Genomic DNA, 21,736 nt, shown 5'->3' with positions numbered 1-21,736 from the left:
TTTATATTTTTTTATTTTGAAGCTTGATTTGCAGTTTAAATTTTCTGTGTAAAATTAAGTGTTATGCAAAAGTTATTTTTGGTAAATAATAGTCAAGCATGCATTGTGTGATACAGCATTTTGTGTATATTCTGGCAAGGATGACCATACTTACAAAAAATCCCATACTACTCCCAAAATTCAACAGAAATAAAATAATATGTTAGTATGCCAATCCAAACGTATCCTTCTGTGCCTGATCCCATTTCCCAAATGATAGTGCTTGTGTTACAACGCCCTTTTATGCCGGAAGAAAGAGATCTTTGGATATAAATTATCCCACATAACTACCATGCATGTGGGTATGGACATAATAAAGATGATGCCAATGGTCTGTCTGGCAATTCATTTGACATTCCACACCCTGTCACTAATGTTGCAGGCTTAAATGTCACTTAAGTCAGGAATTGTTTTCTTGAAAGACATCTGGCATTGCTTTTGTGGTACCCAGTTATAAATAATCTTCTTAAATGCATCAGTAGATCTTTTTTGTTGTTTGCATCCTGTGGTGTGTACTGAGGGAAAACCCATAGGAAATGCTTTACTTAAAAACAATGTTGTTAGAAATGCTGCTCTCAGGTTTTTGATTATCCGGCATTTAAAATGTATTAGACTGAAAGAATATAACTCTAAATGCAATGTTTGCCAATCATTTTTATTGATATAGCAAATGTGGAAAAATCACAGAAATAATCACAATGATTCACCTGAAAAATGTATAAATGACAATAACAGGCTTGTAGGTGAGGTGTAGCAGAAAGGAGACTGGTTCCACTAGTACCTCAGAAGATCTGTTCCCAAATGGTAGGACCTTTTAAAGGGTACCATCTCAGTAACAGCTCATCTCAGTGACAGGAGTGTACATTTTAATGCAGTCAATTACATATGGTTGGCTATAATAGGGCTTTTCAAACTTTATGATGCCAAGGACCCCCAGAAATATACTCTGCGTTCAGGCCAGTTACCAAGCTCAGAGCCCTCTCCCCGGACAGCACGCCAAATACGTTTACCAATCTATCCGACTTATTTGTAAGTGTGAAATTTGTGAAGTACAGTAGGCTACTGTGCAAAAGTCTTAGGCCAACACCACTTGTTGTTTAAGAAGTTTTAATGTCCATCCATATTTATTTTTCAATTTTATTAAGATACAAACAGAAAATACACGAAATATGTACAAAAAAAATTAAAAATAATAATAATACATTTTATTTATAGCGCGCTTTTCTAAAACCCAAAGCGCTACAATGCACATTATTAGATACAATACAAAAAATAAAAGAAAATAAAATACATAAGAAAATAGTCCAACACTGTTTAAAAATAGAAAAAAAGAAATTAATGACACTCCATGTATGCAATTTTAAACAGATGGGTTTTTAAAAGCTTCTTAAAACTGGATAGTGAATCCGCTTCTCTGACAGCCAGGGGAAGTACATTCCATAACCTGGGTGCCGCAAAAGAGAACGCTCTTTCCCCCATAGATTTCAATCTACACAAAGGCTGTTGGAGAGTGAGAGAATCAGCAGACCTAAGGGAGCGAGGAGGCCTGTAACGACTGACTAAGTCACAAATATAGGAAGGGGCAATCCCATGCAAGGCTTTGTAAGTTATAGTGAGGGTTTTAAAAACAATACGCGACTGCACAGGAAGCCAATGCAGACTATAAAGTACGCCTGTGATATGTTGACGTGTTGAAGTATGTGTAAGAACACGTGCTGCTGAGTTCTGTACATACTGCAGCCGTTTAATTGATTTAGCAGGCAAACCAACAAAAAGAGCATTACAATAGTCAATTCTGGAAGTAACAAAAGCATGAATAAGCCTTTCAGCATCAGGTGGTGTGAGAAAAGGTCTAATCCTTGCAATGTTTCTAAGATGATGGAAAGCAGACTTTGTAATACTCTTAATGTGAGAGTCTAGTGTCAGGTGGGTGTCAAAAATCACTCCAAGGTTACGAACCTGAGCAGATGGAGGTACTACACTGTCATCCATAGTCAGATTAAGATTATTACCTTTGTGAATGACTGCTGGTGTGCCAATAAGTAACACCTCTGTTTTCGAGCAATTTAATTTTAAGAAGTTATGGTTTATTAAATTATTTATTAAAAATAAATATTCAACTCAAGGGTTCACATACTTTTCCCCCAAGCATTATGTTTTTTGGTTGTTCTCAATAAGGACATGAAAAATCAGATTTTTTGTGTAATTATTTTAGACACATCATGTTTGTCAATACCCATGACTTTTTATTCAGAAAACCATGAAATTCCAAAATACTTTTTTTGCTAATGTACAAAGCAAATATGTTTGTAGCAAAAAATGACAAATGAGAAATAAAACCTAATAAATAATTGTTTACATTTTATTCTCTGAAATGTTCTTGGGACCCCCTAGAACCTCCTGAAACCCCCTGGGCTATAACATTGTAAACCCAGAAGCATCAAGTTGCACTAGAATAATTACAACTTGATGCTCTTTATCTAACTTTGTGTTCAAGTTTGGACAGGGGATTAGGTATATATCCAAACAGGAAAATGTACTTTAAACTCTCTATTGTTTGGGATTATTTGTTAATATTAAAACAATCACTGCTCTAGAGCTCTGGAGTCATGTTTAGCCAACACTGGAAGAATGATAATGCAGAGGTTTATATTTAGCAGGCTGATGGATCATGTTTACTGTAACAGGAATTGTCTAAGGCCTAGTCCACACTGACACGGTATTTTTTCCTCCTGCGGTTTAAAAAAAAAATCCCCTCCACACATTCTCGGTTTACAAGAACTCTCCGGCTACATAAACATGCAAAAACACATGATCACACATGCCACACCAGCAGGCAGTTATGTAACCCTAATCGTAAAGCCACTTTGGCCAATCAGAAGCCTTAATCAGAAGCAAAAACCCTGGTTGTATTGTAGGCCCACTGTCTACATGACAACACTGCAACCTGTGTTTCGGAAAGACCTCACCCTGTCAGGGGTTTTCAAAAATTTTCGGTTATAAAAATACCCGTGTCCGTGTGGACAAGACCTAATGGTGCATTCCCACCAGAGACATTCACGCGGAAATTCGCTTCATGGGAGGGGCTCCTGCGACTCTGCTGAGACTCCGCCACTCAGCTCGCTTCCTGTAATCACGTCACTACTACAGCAAGGTCCTGATTGGTTAACGCGACGCGGAAATCCGCTGAAGTTCAGATTTTTCAACTTGTGCGTTTCCCACGCTTACCGCATGTAACGCACAGCAGGATGCCTAATCGCGTCTTTGCATTGATTTAAAGCAACACCTTAAAAACGTTTCCAAAAAAGTTTAAGTCGTTCATCTACTCGAAACAGGGTCAGCGGCACTTTCACATTCGCTTTGCAGCGCTCTATATCGGCCAAAACTGCACGAAAGAAGTTTCCAACCATCGGGTCGCGGTCCTGTAGTTCGAGTGAAAACTACAAAAACTTGCTTTACGGCAGTGGAGAATCCTGCAGGCTGTGGGTGGAGCATACTCGGCAGGTACATATAAAACAAAGATACCATTACCTAGCATTCATGCAGCTTTTCAATTGTCATCATGGTGGAGCCTGCAAAGAAAAGGAAGTGTTTCATTTCGGAGGAGGCGAAGAAAAGAAAAGTAGGCTAAATTATTTACGACAGTGGTAATGGACAATTCCGCTTCCAACCTGTAGGAGGAGCAAAGTGCAAAAACTCTTTAGTGTTGCTTCAACATGTAAATCACTCGCGCTTGCGGCGTCTACTGCGTCTGGTGTGAACGCTGCATAATGCAGCGTTCACACCAGCTGCGGTAGAGACGTCCAGCGTGAGCAATTTCAATGTTAAGTCAATGTGAAGACACGTTGACGTGCGTCTGGAGGTCTCGTGGCGCAAATGATGCGTATAGGGTGGCGCGGTAGGCAAGATTCACCTCATTCGCGTTAGTTTGCGCGAATGCCGTGAATTGAGTGTTGCCGGGGCAAACGCATGAGTTGAAAAATTTGAACTTTGGTGGAAAAAACGCGGCGCGTTAACCAATCAGGAGCTTACTCTAGTAGTGACATGAGTACAGGAAGCGAGCGGAGTCACAGAAGCCCCTCCCATGACGCAAATTTACGCATGAATGTCTTGATGACTAGAATATCACGCTCAAATGAAGCGAGTAAACTCAAACTATTCAAGCGGCAAACTAGGCGCGGTAGACACGATTTTGATGCGGCTTGTGTGAATCCACGGTAAGAGAGAGAGAGTGATACTCTTGGCTTTTTGATTTGGAATTTTAAAGGCATAGATCATGCAAAAGTAAAAAGATTTTCGTCACATACATAAGTGCAGTCTCCTTATATGAAACACCTGATTTCACTCATCCGGCTCCTTAATTAACACACTAACAAGCTGATGAACTGAATCAGGTGTTTTTATACGAGAAATCTAAAATGTTCTGGTAGGGGGTCCCGAGGACTGGAATTGAGAACCACTACATTAGTGGTTTGTGATTATGATTTGTGCAATTGACTGGCAACAACATGCTGGATGGAAGAGGCCTCTGTACTACACTGTTAATAAATACTTACTAATTTACTTACCGTATAAACAAATATATTTACTTTTCATGTATGGCTTCTTTTTAATTGTTTAATTTATTTACAATAAATGATATGTGACCCTGTCTGTAAAATCCAGGCTAAATTCTCAAAATCATGTTCTGAAAAAATTACCTCAGTCAGACTCTTATTTCTCCTACCGCCAGAGGGAGACAGATTTCTGGGTATTGAACTCACACCATTCTTTTGCTCTGTAAAAACTGCTTTCACCAAATGCTTGAAGTCTGTTGACATGATAATAGCGTAGTTTATGGCCTTCTGTGGTTTGGGGTTCTGGTATAAAATATGTTTGTGTAAGATCGAACAATACTGAAATCGTAAGTAGCTATTTACACTCAGACCATGTATACAGTGTTTTTCCATGGTTGCCTGTTGGACTGCTTGCCCGTCGATTGACCAATGCCTGTATCTGAAATTGTTGCTTTGTTTCTATTATTAAACTTCACATGAGTATGTTAAAATAGTATTAAAAACAACAATCCTATATATAAATATGATTCTTTGAAAATATGTCTGCTTATAAGGACATTACAAAAACTGCCCAACCATAAATCCTTCATATCTCTCCTAAAGTTTCATATGTCAAAGGTGTTGAGCGGGAGAGACGCATTGAGACGTCAGCGGCTGCATAGACTATAATAGACTATAACAACAGCAAAACCTCTCCGACGACCGAGTTTTTCATAACTGTGCCAGGATCAGATTACAGAATATATAGCTGAAGCACCTGCTCCGGACTAATGGTAGTCTGACAACAAGGTCATTTGTTTGCTACCACCATTTTTTCTTTGTGCCATTTTAAGGGTATGTTAGTGTGTGAATGTAACAATAAAGCTAAGTGGTCGTATCATATATCTCTCCTGTTAAATAAGTTGAATTCCTGCAAGTTTTGTAGACGTTTGACCTTTAAGTTCACTTCCTAATCTGTAACGTTAAAAATGCGTGTGCATGCAAAACATGTTGAGCGGGTTGGTGCCGCATACCTTTCAGCAAACTTATTAGCTGATCATTTGTAGCAGGTGAAAACAGACATGACATTCATCGTCTTCACTAATAATTAATTAATTAAATACAGTGTGATTATTCAGAGTTGATCACTAGACAGTTCTTTATGTCAAATATGTAAAAAAATTATATTAATATTACTATTTTTAATTTTTACATTATAATACCAATTAATAGCAATACTTGAAAAAAATGCATAGCTACAGCACACTGCCTTACCGCATACTAAAAGTTCACGGGTTTAATATGCTAATTTTATTTATTTTGGTGTCATAGTCAGGTGTTAACAATCCTGTCTGACAGTGGTGATGATTCAATAGGTGGAGCAGGTTAAAACCGCCCTTTAGTCTTAACGTACTATAGAAAAACTTTGTTTTACTTGCTATTGTATATTCTAAAGCAGTGATGATAGCTTAACTGCTTAAACATTTCACATTCAACATGAAGTGGCAACCCAATATAGCAGAAAGTACCAATGCACAAAACTATTAACATGAATTTTTTGAAAATGCATGAATAAAGTGCATAAATATAGTCTGAAATTAAAGTAACAACTGAAGACACGACACAGGAATGAAAACCACTATTGTACCACCACAATGCTCGTATGTGTGGATATAAAATACAGTTAATATTGTGTTTGTGTGTTTTGTTCTTCACACAAACTTGTAAACAAAAAAGTGTTTTTGAATTGCTGTTGTCATAGCTTCACAGTTGGCAATATTTCATACAATGCAAACGCAATCCTGGTGACAGACACTATATCTGCCAGCCAGTAAGTGCTGGACTATATAATCCCATTGTCCCACCACCCTGTTGTTCTGTGTCCTGTCCATAACCAGCTACCCCAGGTACAGCATCCCCGTAAACTTTTATGAATAGACTTAGCTGTTAAATATGTCTGGAGAATCTTTTTCATTTAATAACTTCCTCCTCTTTCTGTAACTTTGTAGGTTTTATTTGTCATCTCTGGCTCATTGGTCCAACAAGGCATCACTATGGGAGAGTAAGTACATCTTTTTTTTTTTTAAATCATTCATCATTACCATACAGCTTTATCATGTAGAGAATGGGAGACCGGGGCTAGTTGTCACCCTTCAGCTAGAGTAAATCTTTATCACTTGACATTTTTAAGAAAAGCAGTTCAACTTTTTGGTGAAAATCTACCTGAATGTATTTACGTAACCCTGTATGGCTGTAATGTTTGATTTATGTTTTTTTGTTTGTTTATACAACTGCTATACAAATATAGAAATCAAACCAACAAAACTACAAATCAAAATGTGAAGAGTTTGGTTCCAAAAACGTGTTTTCAATACCAAGAAAGTGATGAAAACCACAATTTTCAAATCCATAACTTGATTTTCAAAGATTCATTATAAAAACAAATTATTTTTTCCACAAAATGCAATAAATCCATGACAAGTTTTTTTTCCAAAATGCTATAAATTTATTGAGTCAATATATACATGTGCATTCATCTTTGCCATGCTATATTCATTAAGTTGACTAGATGTATACACTGATAAAAAATAACCATTAATGGCATTAAATCAAAACACTTGCATTGTCTAATTAAGAACAACGTCATTGCTGCGGTCATCCTCGTCGTTGCTGAACGTTTTTGACAGCGATCAGCTGTAAAATGTTTTGGTCCTGCTCGATTTTCGTTGACTTCGAGTAAAATTATGGAAAGTTTTTCATAAGATCCCCTGGGGTCAATGTGTTAGCATGACAGAAGCTTGATTCTGTAGGAAGAACATGCAACCGCGGACTTTCACGTAAATTATTTTACGAGTTTAATGGCTTACGTTTCTTCCCCATCACAGAAAACCACCACAGGTTTAAAAATACCATCAAAAGTATTATTTAGTTTTTGCCACGAAGTACAAAGAAGATGAGGAAAACTAGGGTTCCGCGCCATCATTATTGTTTACAATGCGTGAAATTGTGATTTGTTGAGCGGATTTATTGCATTCTGCAGAGAACGAGGACTGGCGTTTATAGCGTTTTGGGAAAAAAGGACAGAATATAACGGCAGATATCTGATTTTGCGTCAAATTAACAATTTACTTTTTAATACTGAACAGATACAATACTGATTTTGGCGGTTACTAATTACCAAAAGGCGTTTATTGCGTTTTGGAACCAAACTCTTAATTTGTTAGACATTTGTGTCAATATGAGCTTAGTAATGTGATATTAAAGTATATCCTGTGTAAAAACTAGCCTCATTACCTCTTATAATGTCCATGGTATAAAATGTAACATCAATGCAAGCCAAAATCATTTTATTTTGTCAGTCCACATAAAAAGTCCTTGATATGTAATGACAAAGACATGATAATTGTCTTACGTGATAGCTGATGCCTGATAAGTTTGTTGACATGATAATTTAAAGGTGCAGTGTGTAAGTTTTAGCGGCATCTAGTGGTGAGGTTGCGAATTGCAACCAACGGCTCAGTCCACTGCTCACCTCTTGCTTTTGAATCACATAAAGAAGCTACGGTAGCCGCCACCAGACAAACATGTCATCGTCGGAGAAACTTAGTAAAAAAACTTTTTCCGCTAAGGGCTTCTGTAGAAACATGGCGGCACAAAATGCCGACTTCCATGTAAGGGGACCCTCGGTGTATGTAGATAAAAACGTCTCATTGTAAGGTAATAAACACATAACGTTCATTATGAAAGGTCTTTATACACCCCTGATAATATAGTTTTGTATATGATTTAGCATTTCTGTCAAGAGATCCTTCTAAAAATTACACACTGCACATTTAATGTAAACAAACTTTAAACAAAAACCTTGAAAACTCTCTGATGACTTTCCCATTGTTTGTTTTCTAATAAAACAGTCAGGTAAGCCTTATTTTATATTGTTTTCATTAGAAGTTGCTTTATATATTATGTTAAGCATATTTACATTTGAAAAGCTCAGATGCAAAACACACTAAGTGTCTCTAACATGTTTTCTTGTATATTAGCTTTTTTTAACCAGACTCTTTATTGATTCTGCTTACAAACCATTTTTTTTAAAGGCCTGAGGCCAGGATTAAGCGTATTTAAAGCAAACGTATTTGATGAACATGCAATACATGCTGAGAGCATTATCTCATTTTTGAGGTGGCTTCTGCATCTAAGCTCTTCATATGTTGGTACTAAACATTGGTTTATTATTAAAACATACAGTACTCTAATATGTTTGTTGTTATATTGTTCTAATATTAAAATCTCAATAATGGTTTGCTTTATGTTTTGCTTCAAAAATGCTAAATTTACATAAAGCATATGCTACTACATTTATATTGTGATTTAGGTTTTAAATTAGTGTCCATATTTAGCTTACTTTTACATTTGAAATAAGCTGCCTACTTTTTGTGTTGTGCAGATTCGAAGACCTGGACATCCAAAAGTGGAGCAGAAAGTAAAAACACCCTTTTGTATAAACACCCCATACAATGCTTTATATCTTTACCAATCATTTTTAAACTTTTCTTATCTGTGTCTTTTTATTATATCTTTTTCACAACAGCCCAAGTCAAAGATTTCAGCATCTCGGAAACTTTCTCTAAAGGTCGGTATTTGGTGAAGAGTGTTGTTTCCTTAGTTGTTACATAGCTGTGAAGTCCTTATTAATGTTCCTTTGTGTTTTTGATTAGATGATGCTGCTTAATAGAGCAATGGAGGATTTGGAGAACGAAAAACAGAAGAGAGACGAGGAAAAAATTCGCTACCTTGATGAAAAACTCCCTCCTTTGCAATTTTCTGGACTTTCTCTAAATGAGCTACAGGTATTAACTAGTTAATTCTGCGTAAATATGTTTAAAGGTAACTTATCAAATGTGTAATTTGTGCTCCAGAAGTAAAGAGCTCAGATGAAAAGCCACTACACGCCACCTCCATCAAAAGTGAAGATATTAACCAAATGCTCTCGGCACGTGTCATAGGTTCATCAAATACTTCGCTTCAAATCTACTTAATCCCATCCTCAGGCCATTAAAAAAGTGCACAAAGAATATAAATTTATATTTAAATGCCCATATCTGCAGTTCTTGATGAAAACGGAAAATTAAATTATTGAACATATGCAAGTTCCTACACTTTTTTAAAAATGTGTAATGTAATTACAGTTTGAGTTTTTAACAATTTTTAAGTTGCAACATTAAAATCGAAATGTATTACCCGAACTGATTATGGGCACTATCTTACACCCGGCGCAATGCAGCGCAATGCGCGACGCAAATGTCTTTTGCTAGTTTCAACCCGGCGCAATTATCATTTTCACGTTTAGCACCACCTTGTTTAAATAGCAAATGCATTTGCGCCCAATGTTGTGCCCATGGGCGTTCTGGTCTGAAAATGAGGTGTGTTCAGGCGCATTGTTGGCGCGTTGCTATTTTGAGGCAACTAAAATAGACTACGCCATTGACCAACAAAAACCTGGTCTAAAGTCAATGGCGCAATATGTTTTTGTATTTAAAGAGCGCGTTAGTAATATGCGCCTATAAACGAGACGACAACGCAGGTTTGCTTATCACATACATGGATGCGCAGCTGCACAAAAACACTTTTAAATCTAAAAGATTAAAGCATTAAAATGTGAAAGATTATTATTGAGTCTCTTGGATGTAAATGAGGTCCGATAATGAGACGTTAGAAGGCAAAAAGAGCAGCTTCACCTGTAGCCTGGTAAGTAAATAAATGCTTTGCTTTAAACAAATGCAGCTGTTTTTAAATGTTTTTTTAAAATGCTACCTCACGGATTTATTGTATATGATAACTCTGTAATGCTTTTTAAAAATCCCATGGCGCTGTCTGAGTGCTGAAACGGCTCTCCGCACGTTTGTTAATTCTTTATCTTTATCCCTTTTCTTGCATATTTGCAAATTATTTTATGAGATTACAATGATTATGTAGGATATCAATACATTTACATAAATTAAAAGCCTGCTATTTGTACTTCTACGACTGAAAGAAAATGACTTTTAAAGGTTCTAATCCAAAAAATTTAAATTTCAATAAAAATGAAAACAACACAATTTTTTAACATTAATCTGAAACTGGTGGTCTTCTTCCTCCGCTTAGTTTATCAGTTTACAAACTCCGCCATAAATAGGGATTAGACATAGCGCCAGCGCAACCTGCTTATAAAGGGTATGAGGGCTGAGACTCTCATTGGTTTATTACACGTTATGTCCAAAACACACCCATTACTCATTAGGAGAATATGAACAACCCTTTTCGACCGTGCGCTCAGCGCACAAACTATTTTTCCCATTGTTAAATTAGCAAAAGTGGCATCAGACATGCTCATTTAGACTGTGCGCCGTGCGCTTTAGACAATGCGCTTAGATCGTTAAAATCGGGCCCTATGTGTTTTACGCGTCAAGCTAAAACTGTAGCAAAATTATAATTTAAATGTAATTTTCCTAAATACATTTACATTTATAGTAAAAATAGGATTGCATTTTCATTAACATACTTTTCCTGTGAAATGCCACGCAAAGCTCTAATGGGAAAACATTTTAACATTAACATTTAAAATGAACACATTCACTTTTAGAACAGATAACATAAGCCTTATTCGCACGAGATTAGTATGATGGTGACCTCTAGTCATTTGTAATAATTGCTATATAATTGCTTGGGGATTTTTTTAAATCACACGAGGTCCCAAGATAAAACTAATACCGTGCAAATAGAGCTTTAGAGGGGATATAATTAAAATAGTCCTACATAGACAAATACCTATATACATTCCTCTCATAAGCTGTTAAAGCTCACGTAACACACGCTGTTTCTGCATTTCTGATATTAATCTGGAGTACCTATAGAGTAGTATGACATCCTTTATATCTCTGAAGAGTCTTTATGTGATGATGAACATAGCGGTTTATCATCCCAGGAAACATTAGAACCATAGGAAATGATATTTTGTCTCACTGTGTATTTTGGTGTTTTAACCTAACTGTGAAGGAGTGATTGGAGTAGCATGAATGTCTAACATTTTCCCTTAATTATTGGGCTGTACCATTAAGGCATACATAATTTGATATAAGTTTTGAGTGTAAGTAATTGCTTCTAAATGTGAAATGATTATGTTAATATGTGTACAGTGTTATTCAGTAAATGAGTTTAAGTGTTTGGATCTGTTTAAGATTTAAAGAGAACAATTCTTTGTCATGTGTAGTGTGTGTCAAACATCCCTTGTAAATGGTATGATCCATTTAGTTTGGCGGGAAGAGCTCCTCCAGGAAGGTTATGAGGGTTAACAGGTGGATGATTAGGAAGGTAGTGTGTGTGTGTCTGAGGTGAGACCACATGTAGAGGCTCATGCCTCAAACAAGGTTTTAACCTGTTTACTGCTCACAGCATGATGTGATTTTATACAAATTGAAAATGGACTATGTGATATGAATTTTTGAGTGTTTTTGGTGAGCACTAAATGAACACGGCTGGTGAAAATAAACACCTTGGAATTGAAAAGACTGCCAAAGTTTTCTGCTCCCTTTATTTGCTTTTCTGGGCCTCTCCGGCAATACATCTGGTACGACACATGGTGGCAGCGGTGCTTCCAGGCCTTAAAGGAAAGTAAGCGGCGAGGAAGGGACGTTTTCTGGCAGTCCCAGCTGTACCTCGTTTAAGTGAAAGGGACTGTGAGCAACTAGTGGCGGTCGGAAAATGCCACCAAAGAAACAAGATGGAGCTAAAAGCAAAGATTGCAGAGCAGCAGATCAGCCAGAGGAAGCAAGTTCATCTCCAGGTGTGGATGAAAGAACCCCAGGAAATGCTTCAGAGCAGATTGCTACAATGCTGCAAACTTTTCTACATAGTCAACAACAAAGAGAAGATCGCTTGGAAAAGGAAGCGCAACGTCATGAACATAAATATCGGACGGTTCAACACCAATTTGTACAGCTACAATCTGAAATTCACCAAGAGCGACAGGAACGACTGGTGAAAGAAGCATCAGCAGCAAGCGATATGTCAGAGCCTTTATATGGAAACTCTGCTTTAACTGGTCGTTACAATCGGTTACAGACACAAAGTGACGGGGCTACATCAGCGGCTACGGATAGAGCCGCAATGACAGCACAAGAATATGAATCGAGAAGTTTTAATAACCCAAGAATGTTACCATGGACAAATGATGAGGACATCGAACATTATTTAATGACTTTTGAGCGAATTGCACACGCTTGCAGATGGCCACAGCGAGATTGGGTGTTACATCTCTTACCACTTTTAACCGGTAAAGCAAGAGCAGCTTATGTTGCCATGGACCCTGATAACTCGTTGGACTATGACTGTGTCAAGCAAGTAATACTGGAGAAGTTTGAAATTAACCCTGAAACATTCCGACAGCGGTTCAGAGCATACAACCAACCAGAGGATGAAACGCCGCGAGAAATGTATGTAAGATTGAAAGATCTCTACGAAAAGTGGATGAACCCTTCGCAAAGATCCAAACAAGAGATTGACGACCAAATAGTGCTTGAACAGTTTCTCAATTTGTTGAATCCTGAAGTAAGAACATGGGTGAAGCAGAATGGCCCGACTTCATGTAAACAAGCAGCAGAAATGGCAGAGACGTTTATAGCTGCGAGGCGATCGTTACATCAACCGAGACGATGGCGAGGCACCAACTACAGCTTAACCGGTAAGTCTGGGGATGCTAAGGGTAGTGGTCTGATAAATTTCGATGCTGATAACCGAATGTTACAAACTAGTTTTAACCGGAGTAACGTTAACAGTATGCAAACAGGCGGCGTTTGTCAGTACAGTAGAAAATCTGTAATTATATGTCATGGATGTGGCCAGTCTGGGCATAAAAAAGCAGATTGCCCTGCGCAAAATGTGACTAATACATGCCTAGCGTATGAGTTAAGATCGTCTGTGAAACTAAACGAAATTGAACTGAATACCGACACTGTAATTGATGTGAAGATAGGAAGCACAACGTATAAAGCACTGGTCGATTCAGGTTCAAGTCAAACTTTAGTTAGATCAGAGTGTGTAGGAAAGTCAAATACGCTGAAGCATGATAAACTCAGAGTCTGTTGTATCCATGGAGATGAAAAAGAGTACCCCAAAACTGAAATGGTGATTGAAATCGAAGGCCAAGCATACAGTTGAACTGTTGTGTTAATTGACAAAGCACCTTATCCAGTGATATTAGGCAGAGATATATCTGTGTTGGTGGATCTGTTACAAAATGACAAAAATGTAGCGGACGCTATGGTGATAACAAGGGCACAATCTAAGGAAAATTAGGTTGTTAAACAGTTTTTGCAGGATTTACCTCTTAATGTGATTTCTAAAGATAGAAAATCTAAGAAAGAGAAACGTTTTGCTAAAGTTGTGGGTACTGAAATGGTTGAAGATATGCCAAAACCAAGCACAGATGATCTTGAGCTAATTCCACATGATATTGGGCAGTTACAAAGGCATGATGAAACTCTTAAACCATTGTTTGAGAAAGCCAAGGCTAATAACACAGCATCAACATTAATTTTGAAAGATCAACTAGTAATCAAAAATGACAAATTGTACTTAGTAAGTGCTGAAGATGAAAGATTGGTAATACCCGAGTCAATGAGGTTAAAGGTGCTGCAGTTGGGTCATTCAGCACCGTGTGCAGGGCATCTGGGTCAGCAGAAAACGCTGTCCAGAATTGCTAGTAGGTTTTATTGGCCCAAGCTCTATTCTGATGTTGTCGAATTTTGTAAATCATGTCCAGTATGTCAGCTGGTTAGACCAGCTAAAAAGAGTGATAGAGCACCCCTTGTAAGTTTACCTATTATTGACATTCCATTCACACGAATTGCAATGGATATTGTAGGACCGTTGGAAAGGAGTAGATCTGGTAATAGGTACATTTTGGTTGTTGCTGATTATGCCAGTCGTTATCCAGAAGTTTTTCCTCTCAGAAACATCAAGACAAGGCAGGTAGTAAATGCATTAGTGCAACTCTTTTCACGAGTAGGGTTGCCTAAGGAAATAATCACAGATCAAGGCACTAACTTTACATCAAAGTTAATGAAACAAGTGTGCTCAATGTTGCGTATACATCCGATACAGACCACTCCTTACCACCCTCAGACTGACGGTATGGTAGAAAGATTCAACCAGACCCTTAAGTCAATGTTACGCAAGTTTGTGTCTGTTACAGGTTCCGATTGGGATCAATGGTTGCCATACTTGATGTTCGCTTACCGTGAAGTGCCACAGTCATCAACAGGCTTCTCACCATTTGAGATGCTATATGGACGTCATGTCCGGGGACCGTTGGATGTGCTGAAAGAGGCTTGGGAAGGAGGTAATGCAGGTGAACAAACAAATATTCTGTCATATGTTCTGAAGATGAGAGAGAAATTGGACTCAATGACCGAGATGGTGAGTGCTAACATGATAAAAGCACAACAGCAGCAGAAACACTGGTATGATTTGTCAAGTAGAGAGAGAACGCTCACTCCAGGTCAGAAAGTGTTATTGTTACTTCCTACTTCTGAAAGTTCACTTTTGGCCAAATGGCAAGGGCCATATGAAGTGCTGAGAAAGCTAAGTCCTACAAACTATGAGATTTCTGTGCCCGATCGTAAGAAAAAGACTCAGGTCTTTCACATTAATCTGCTGAGGCCTTGGAATGAGAGAAATGGCTCATGGTCAGAACAGTTGTGGGCGAGAAAAGTTGAGGATGAAGAAGAATTGGAAGAACAATATTTTCCTGTGGATTCAAAGTTTACTTTCCCAGTAACAGATCATTTGACACCTAAAACAGCAGAAGGAGTTTCAGAAATTGGTTCCAGAGGGTCTGTTTTCTGACAAACCAGGCAAAACAACGCTTTTACATCATAACATTCATCTGATTGAAACCGAGCCGGTTAGACAAACTCACTGTAGAGTACCAGCACGCTTGATCCCAGCATTAAAGGAGGAAGTTCAAATGATGCTAGAGTCTGATATCATCGAACCTTCAACCAGTGAGTGGTGTAGTCCGGTTGTACTAGTGCCAAAGAAAGACGGGACATTGAGATTCTGCGTTGATTTTTCCAAGCTGAATGCAGTATCTGCTTTTGATCCATATCCAATGCCGAGAGTCGACGAGTTAATCGAGCGACTGGGCAAAGCTAGGTATTTGACTACTTTAGATCTATGCAAAGGATATTGGCAAGTGCCATTAGCTGATTCTGCTAAGAACTTGACTGCTTTTCGTGTCCCTTCAGGACTATACCATTTCAAATATATGCCATTTGGTCTACACGGAGCTGCAGCTACCTTTCAACGTCTGGTGGATCAAGTGTTGCGAGGTTTGGACAGTTATGCTGCAGCATACATTGATGACATTGTCATTTTTAGTGAGTCCTGGGAACAACATCTAGAACATTTGGCTGATGTCTTTAAAAGAATTCAACTGGCAGGTCTGGTGGTGAATGCAAAGAAATGTCAAATTGCTAAACAACAAGTTTCTTTCTTGGGTTATGTTGCTGGTGGAGGATCAGTGAGACCCCAAGTGGACAAAATACAAGCAATCTTGTCAGCCGCACCACCCTCAACGAAGAAAAGTGTAAGATGTTTTCTGGGTTTGATAGGCTGGTATAGAAGGTTTATACCCAACTTTGCCAGCAGAGCTGCACTTTTGACTGACCTTACAAAGAAAAGCAGTCCTGCTAAAGTTAAGTGGACACCTGAATGTGAACAGGCTTTTCAAGATCTTAAGTCTTGTTTGTGTAAAGATCCGGTGTTGCAAAGCCCGGATTTTGATCTGCCTTTTGTGGTGCAAGCTGATGCGTCCGAGCTAGGTCTGGGTGCAGTACTATTACAGGGTGAAGGAGAGAATCGTCGCCCTGTACAGTACATAAGTAGGAAATTGTTCCCTCGAGAGACTAAATATTCTACAATCGAGAAGGAGGCCCTAGCCATCAAATGGGCATTGGACACTTTGAAATACTATTTGATTGGTAAAGACTTTGTGCTTGAAACTGATCATAGAGCTTTGCAGTGGATTAAGAAAATGAGAGACACTAATGCCAGAATCACAAGATGGTATTTGGCCCTTCAACCTTTTAAATTTAAGATTCAGTACAGAGCAGGAGTGCTTAATGTGGTGGCTGATTTCTTGTCACGTCACTCCTGAGGTAGTGACTGTTTAGAGGGAGGGGGGTGTGTGATGATGAACATAGCAGTTTATCATCCCAGGAAACATTAGAACCATAGGAAATGATATTTTGTCTCACTGTGTATTTTGGTGTTTTAACCTAACTGTGAAGGAGTGATTGGAGTAGCATGAATGTCTAACATTTTCCCTTAATTATTGGGCTGTACCATTAAGGCATACATAATTTGATATAAGTTTTGAGTGTAAGTAATTGCTTCTAAATGTGAAATGATTATGTTAATATGTGTACAGTGTTATTCAGTAAATGAGTTTAAGTGTTTGGATCTGTTTAAGATTTAAAGAGAACAATTCTTTGTCATGTGTAGTGTGTGTCAAACATCCCTTGTAAATGGTATGATCCATTTAGTTTGGCGGGAAGAGCTCCTCCAGGAAGGTTATGAGGGTTAACAGGTGGATGATTAGGAAGGTAGTGTGTGTGTGTCTGAGGTGAGACCACATGTAGAGGCTCATGCCTCAAACAAGGTTTTAACCTGTTTACTGCTCACAGCATGATGTGATTTTATACAAATTGAAAATGGACTATGTGATATGAATTTTTGAGTGTTTTTGGTGAGCACTAAATGAACACGGCTGGTGAAAATAAACACCTTGGAATTGAAAAGACTGCCAAAGTTTTCTGCTCCCTTTATTTGCTTTTCTGGGCCTCTCCGGCAATACATCTGGTACGACACTTTAGTTTAATCAGATTTATAAAAGAAAGATTAGCTTTACCGAATCTTTCCGATAACGTACGAAAAAATGAAGGAGGAGTTATAACACGGGAGGAGCGAGTACGAGTCATACAACACTATACAACACTGTTTTAACTTATGATTCACTACATGTTCGTGTCATTTATATAATATACACGCGCCTATTTCCAACATAAGACAGAAGTCTTGACCCGGTTCTGAAAATCCACCGCATCAAACACACACGCAAAACTCCGCTGCTAATCCGGATAATAAACTATATCCATTGTTTCCATTAGGCTGGATGTCTTCTCCTTACATCCAAAAACACACTTCTTGTTGTGCCATTGTTGACTTTTGAAATTAAACAAAGCTGAGTGGCGTGATAAGCTGTTAGCAAGCTCTAGCGTCTCCCGCTGACTGACGGCTGGGCGGGGTTTTCCGGGGGAAGTTTTCCGGCGGAAGCCCATATAAAGAAGTGATACGTATCGAAAACCCCTGAAACGTCAGTTAGAACCGTAATCGAAAAAAATTAGCCGAAACTTGTACGAACCCTGGCGAAGTGCATTCGGCACAGAAATACTCTGAAACACGCCCAACTGCATTTTTGACACTTTGCCTACGTTTAGCATGAGGAAACAACTCTATAACTGTGTTAATAAGTCAGAATGCTTGAAATACCATTAAACCCCCCCTTTAATGTTTATTACATACATACAGTATGTCTACACCAGTGTTCCCCAACCTTTTTTCTGCCACGGCAGAGTCTTAATAAGTAAAAAAATCATACGGCACACCACTATACCAAAAAGCATTAAAAGAAATGCACAAAACTCTATTGCAATGCTTAAAGGCGGAGTCCACGATGTTTGAAAAATGCGTTGGAAAAGGAGACGGGCCGACTACCAAAACACACTTATAGCCAATCAAATCAAATTAAATGCCCGGTTGCGTATGTGTGGGGCTGGTCTATCAACAGAAGGTCCAGATTCTATTGGGGTAGGGGCATGTTTGTTTAGGTGATTTCAAATATCAACATTGGCTTTCAAACATCATGGACTCCGCCTTTAAATGACTTGTTTAAATATTAAATGTAGAACTCACATTCACTGCAAGTACACTTGTTTTGATGAACACAAAGATTATATCCTGGCTGGAATTGATGACATTGACATACGCAGTTGTGATTTTTAATTTTTCCACGGCACACCAAACAAGTTGTCACGGCACACTAGTGTGCCATGGCACAGTGGTTGGGAAACACTGGTCTACACTAGCACAGTTTCATTACAAACTGAAAGAAAATACATTTTTTACATGCAGTCAGTTGATGTAAAAGCACAACTTTTTTAGATAACTTAAATCTAAGACCAATTGTATTTGTTCATCTTCAGAATCTATGCAAGCAACTCCACGCCAAAATCGATGTGGTAGATGAAGAGAGATTCGACTTTGAGGATAAAGTTCACAAGCATAACAGAGATGTAAGTACAAAAACTAACCACTGCATTGCATCTTCATATATTCGTTGTAAAGTTAAATTAAAACTTTAATTAAAATTAGAAATTATTAAACTGCTCTGAATCACAGTACGCGGCGGATGCACTGTAAATAATAAATAGTTCGAATAAAAAATGTACTTATTTACTATGTAATATACAGTATATATATACTTGATCGAAGAGAGACCAAAGCTTTGGTCAAATAACAGTTTAAACATAAACAGTTTGTGTTGAATCAAAGTATTGCCGCCATATTTGCAAGGCTTCCAAGTCTTGTTACAGCAAGACCTGCACTGTAAAAACTTTCCTGTAATTATGCAGCTGGTTGCCAGTAACTTACTGTAGAAGATAAAGACTGAAAATGTTTAATGTTCATTGTTGCCAGTAAATAACATAAATGTAAAATATACAGTAAGTTATTGGCAGCGTAATACCCAGTAATACTGTAATTTCTACAGAATTTTTTACAGTGTGTCATATACTGTGTATGCACAAAGTCCCTTTACAATGCATCTGGTCGCGCTACACGGCTACTTGCTGTAAAAAATATTTTTTACAGTAATCACTGTACATGTAGTTTTATATTAGAAAGCAGTTAAATGACAACCTGACACAAGCTGACTGGCACCACATAAATACATCGATTCTCCAGCCTTTCACTATAGTGACGGTTGATGCTTTTTGCTACCATCAATGACAATATATTTAAATTGTTACTGTAGTCAGACGTGTAGCTACAGTTGAATGACCGTCAACAAAGAAATATGCTTTTTAGTAGTAGAATGGTGCAGTTACGGCAAACCAGCAGCGATCAAAACCTGACCTCCTGATATGCCCTTAATTTCAGATCAATGAACTTAAGATGAAGATTCAGGATCTGGGAGGGAAGTTCAAGAAGCCAGCTCTGAGAAAGGTACGCGTGTCGGCTGATGAGATGATGAGGGCCCTGCTGGGCTCAAAACACAAAGGCTCCATGGACCTCCGTGCAAATCTGAAGTCAGTCAAGAAAGAGGACATCAAACAAGAAAAGGTTTTGATAATGATTCCACTTTATTAGTGTTGGGGGTAATGCATTACAAGTAACGCGCATTACGTAATAATATTACTTCTCTGAAGTAACGAGTAAAGTAACGCATTACTTTATAAATGTACACATTAAAGGTGCAGTGTGTCATTTTTAGAAGGATCTCTTGACAGAAATGCTAAATAATATAAATAACTATATTATCAGTGGTGTATAAAGACCTTTCATAATGAACGTTATGTGTATATTTCCTTGGAATGAGACGCTTTTATCTACATACACCGTGGGTCCCCTTACATGGAAGTCGGCATTTTGTGCCGTCATGTTTTTTACAGAAGCTCTTAACGGACAAACTTTTTTACCAAGTTATCTTCAACGGTGATATGTTTGTCCTGTGGCGGCTACCGTAGCTTCTCTATGCATTTCAAAAGGGTGTGCTGTAAACTGAGTTGTTGGTTGCAATTTGCAGCCTCACCACTAGATGCCACTAAAATGTACACACTGCACCTTTAATATTTGAGTTACTTTTAAAAAAAGTAATGCGAGTTACTTTTCAGTTTAATTAATTCAGTTTAAAAATAAAAAAATGTACTGAATTAAACTGAACATATTAACGTAGAATTACGTGCCTGAGCGGGAACAGTTTGAGTCAGAAAAGGAGATGGCAGGCCAGAGCTTGACATTTTTGCAAACATAAAAAACACCTGCAAGGTCTGATAGAGATCAAACCTCAGCCAAGTAAAAAAAGTAATGCAAAAGTAACTTAAAAGCAACGAAAGCATTACTTTCCATGAAAAGTAACTAAGTAACGCAATTAGTTACTTTTTTGGGAGTAGCTTAATATTGTAATGCATTACTTTTAAAAGTAACTTTCCTCAACGCTGCACTTTATATAAGTTTTTTATTGTGAACTAAAGTGTTCAGGGTAGGTTTAAGATTGAGGTTCTGGGTAAAGAGAATTTCTTGCAGATACTTTAAATGCAAGTACGATGTACAGTGACCCATGCACTATAGTGCAAAGTTAATTTCCACACTTCGCCATTCATAAACCAGCTAAAACACAACTATTATAATTAACTCATCTTTGTCTTTGACAAACAGGTTTTGACCTCTGAGGTGGGTGACTGGCGTAAGAATGTGGAGGCAATGTCTGGCATGGAGGGAAGAAAGAAGATGTTTGACGCTGCTGGGGGAGGCCAATGAGCTCATCTAGGATGCTGAACTGACTGAAGTCTTTATGGTTTTGTTGGATTTTTAAAGTTGCAATCTAATCTGTCTATTTAGCCATTATGATCTATATTGTAAGTGTTAGTTCACCCCCCCATTGTTTTCGTCATTTATTTAGGATTTATTTAGGACTTATAGAAGTAATTTGGAGAACAACAGGTTATTTCTTTAACAAAATATTTGTGTTTGTATTCAAAAACAAAGTCTTAAATTAGCATTAAAAGTTGCATAATTAAGCAGAACATGTCTTAAGCTAATTTTTTTGCCTCAATTTACATCAGGTTTTACATCATAACTGTACTGTTACTCCTGGCAAGTTGCTACTTAGGACTTTAAACTGTAAAAAAAATTCTGTAGAAATTACAGTGTTACTTGCAGCTGGTTGCGGGTGGCTTACCGTAGATTTGAATTTGTGTTATTTACTGGCAACATTTTGTTCAAAGTTAAATGAACATTAAACATTTGCAGGTCTTTGTCTTTACAGAGTAAAACTAGGATGGCAG

At 37.9% G+C, this 21,736-nt stretch overlaps 1 protein-coding gene and 1 long non-coding RNA gene across 2 annotated transcripts; both read left to right on the top strand.

The window, feature by feature from the left end:
- The first annotated feature begins 4,480 nt into the window (after positions 1 to 4,480).
- Positions 4,481 to 9,002, top strand: LOC141363700 (uncharacterized). The gene is made up of 4 exons (XR_012369222.1): positions 4,481 to 4,942; positions 6,337 to 6,481; positions 6,584 to 6,636; positions 8,486 to 9,002. It is a non-coding gene; the product is annotated as an uncharacterized lncRNA (long non-coding RNA).
- Positions 9,003 to 9,018: 16 nt separating this feature from the next.
- On the top strand, positions 9,019 to 21,475 carry tnni1d (troponin I, skeletal, slow d). The gene is made up of 6 exons (XM_055191237.2): positions 9,019 to 9,054; positions 9,163 to 9,204; positions 9,290 to 9,421; positions 18,875 to 18,964; positions 19,830 to 20,012; positions 21,108 to 21,475. Exons 3-6 carry the CDS (start codon positions 9,290 to 9,292, stop codon positions 21,207 to 21,209), a joined length of 507 nt encoding a protein of 168 aa, XP_055047212.1. The 5' UTR covers positions 9,019 to 9,054; positions 9,163 to 9,204; the 3' UTR covers positions 21,210 to 21,475.
- The last annotated feature ends 261 nt before the right edge of the window (positions 21,476 to 21,736 follow it).

Source organism: Misgurnus anguillicaudatus, chromosome 1, assembly GCF_027580225.2.
Source record: "Misgurnus anguillicaudatus chromosome 1, ASM2758022v2, whole genome shotgun sequence".
Taxonomy (NCBI): Eukaryota; Metazoa; Chordata; class Actinopteri; order Cypriniformes; family Cobitidae; genus Misgurnus; species Misgurnus anguillicaudatus.
The sequence above is the reverse complement of the archived record's forward strand: the minus strand, read 5'-3'. Positions and strand labels throughout refer to the sequence as shown.

Bases quoted from the DNA above. Each gene is read 5' to 3' on its own strand.
- tnni1d (XM_055191237.2), top strand. From the start codon at position 9,290: ATGATGCTGCTTAATAGAGCAATGGAGGATTTGGAGAACGAAAAACAG. The intron at 9,422-18,874 runs GTATTAACTAGT...GTTCATCTTCAG, and splicing joins TTTCTCTAAATGAGCTACAG to AATCTATGCAAGCAACTCCA. The intron at 18,965-19,829 runs GTAAGTACAAAA...CCTTAATTTCAG, and splicing joins TTCACAAGCATAACAGAGAT to ATCAATGAACTTAAGATGAA.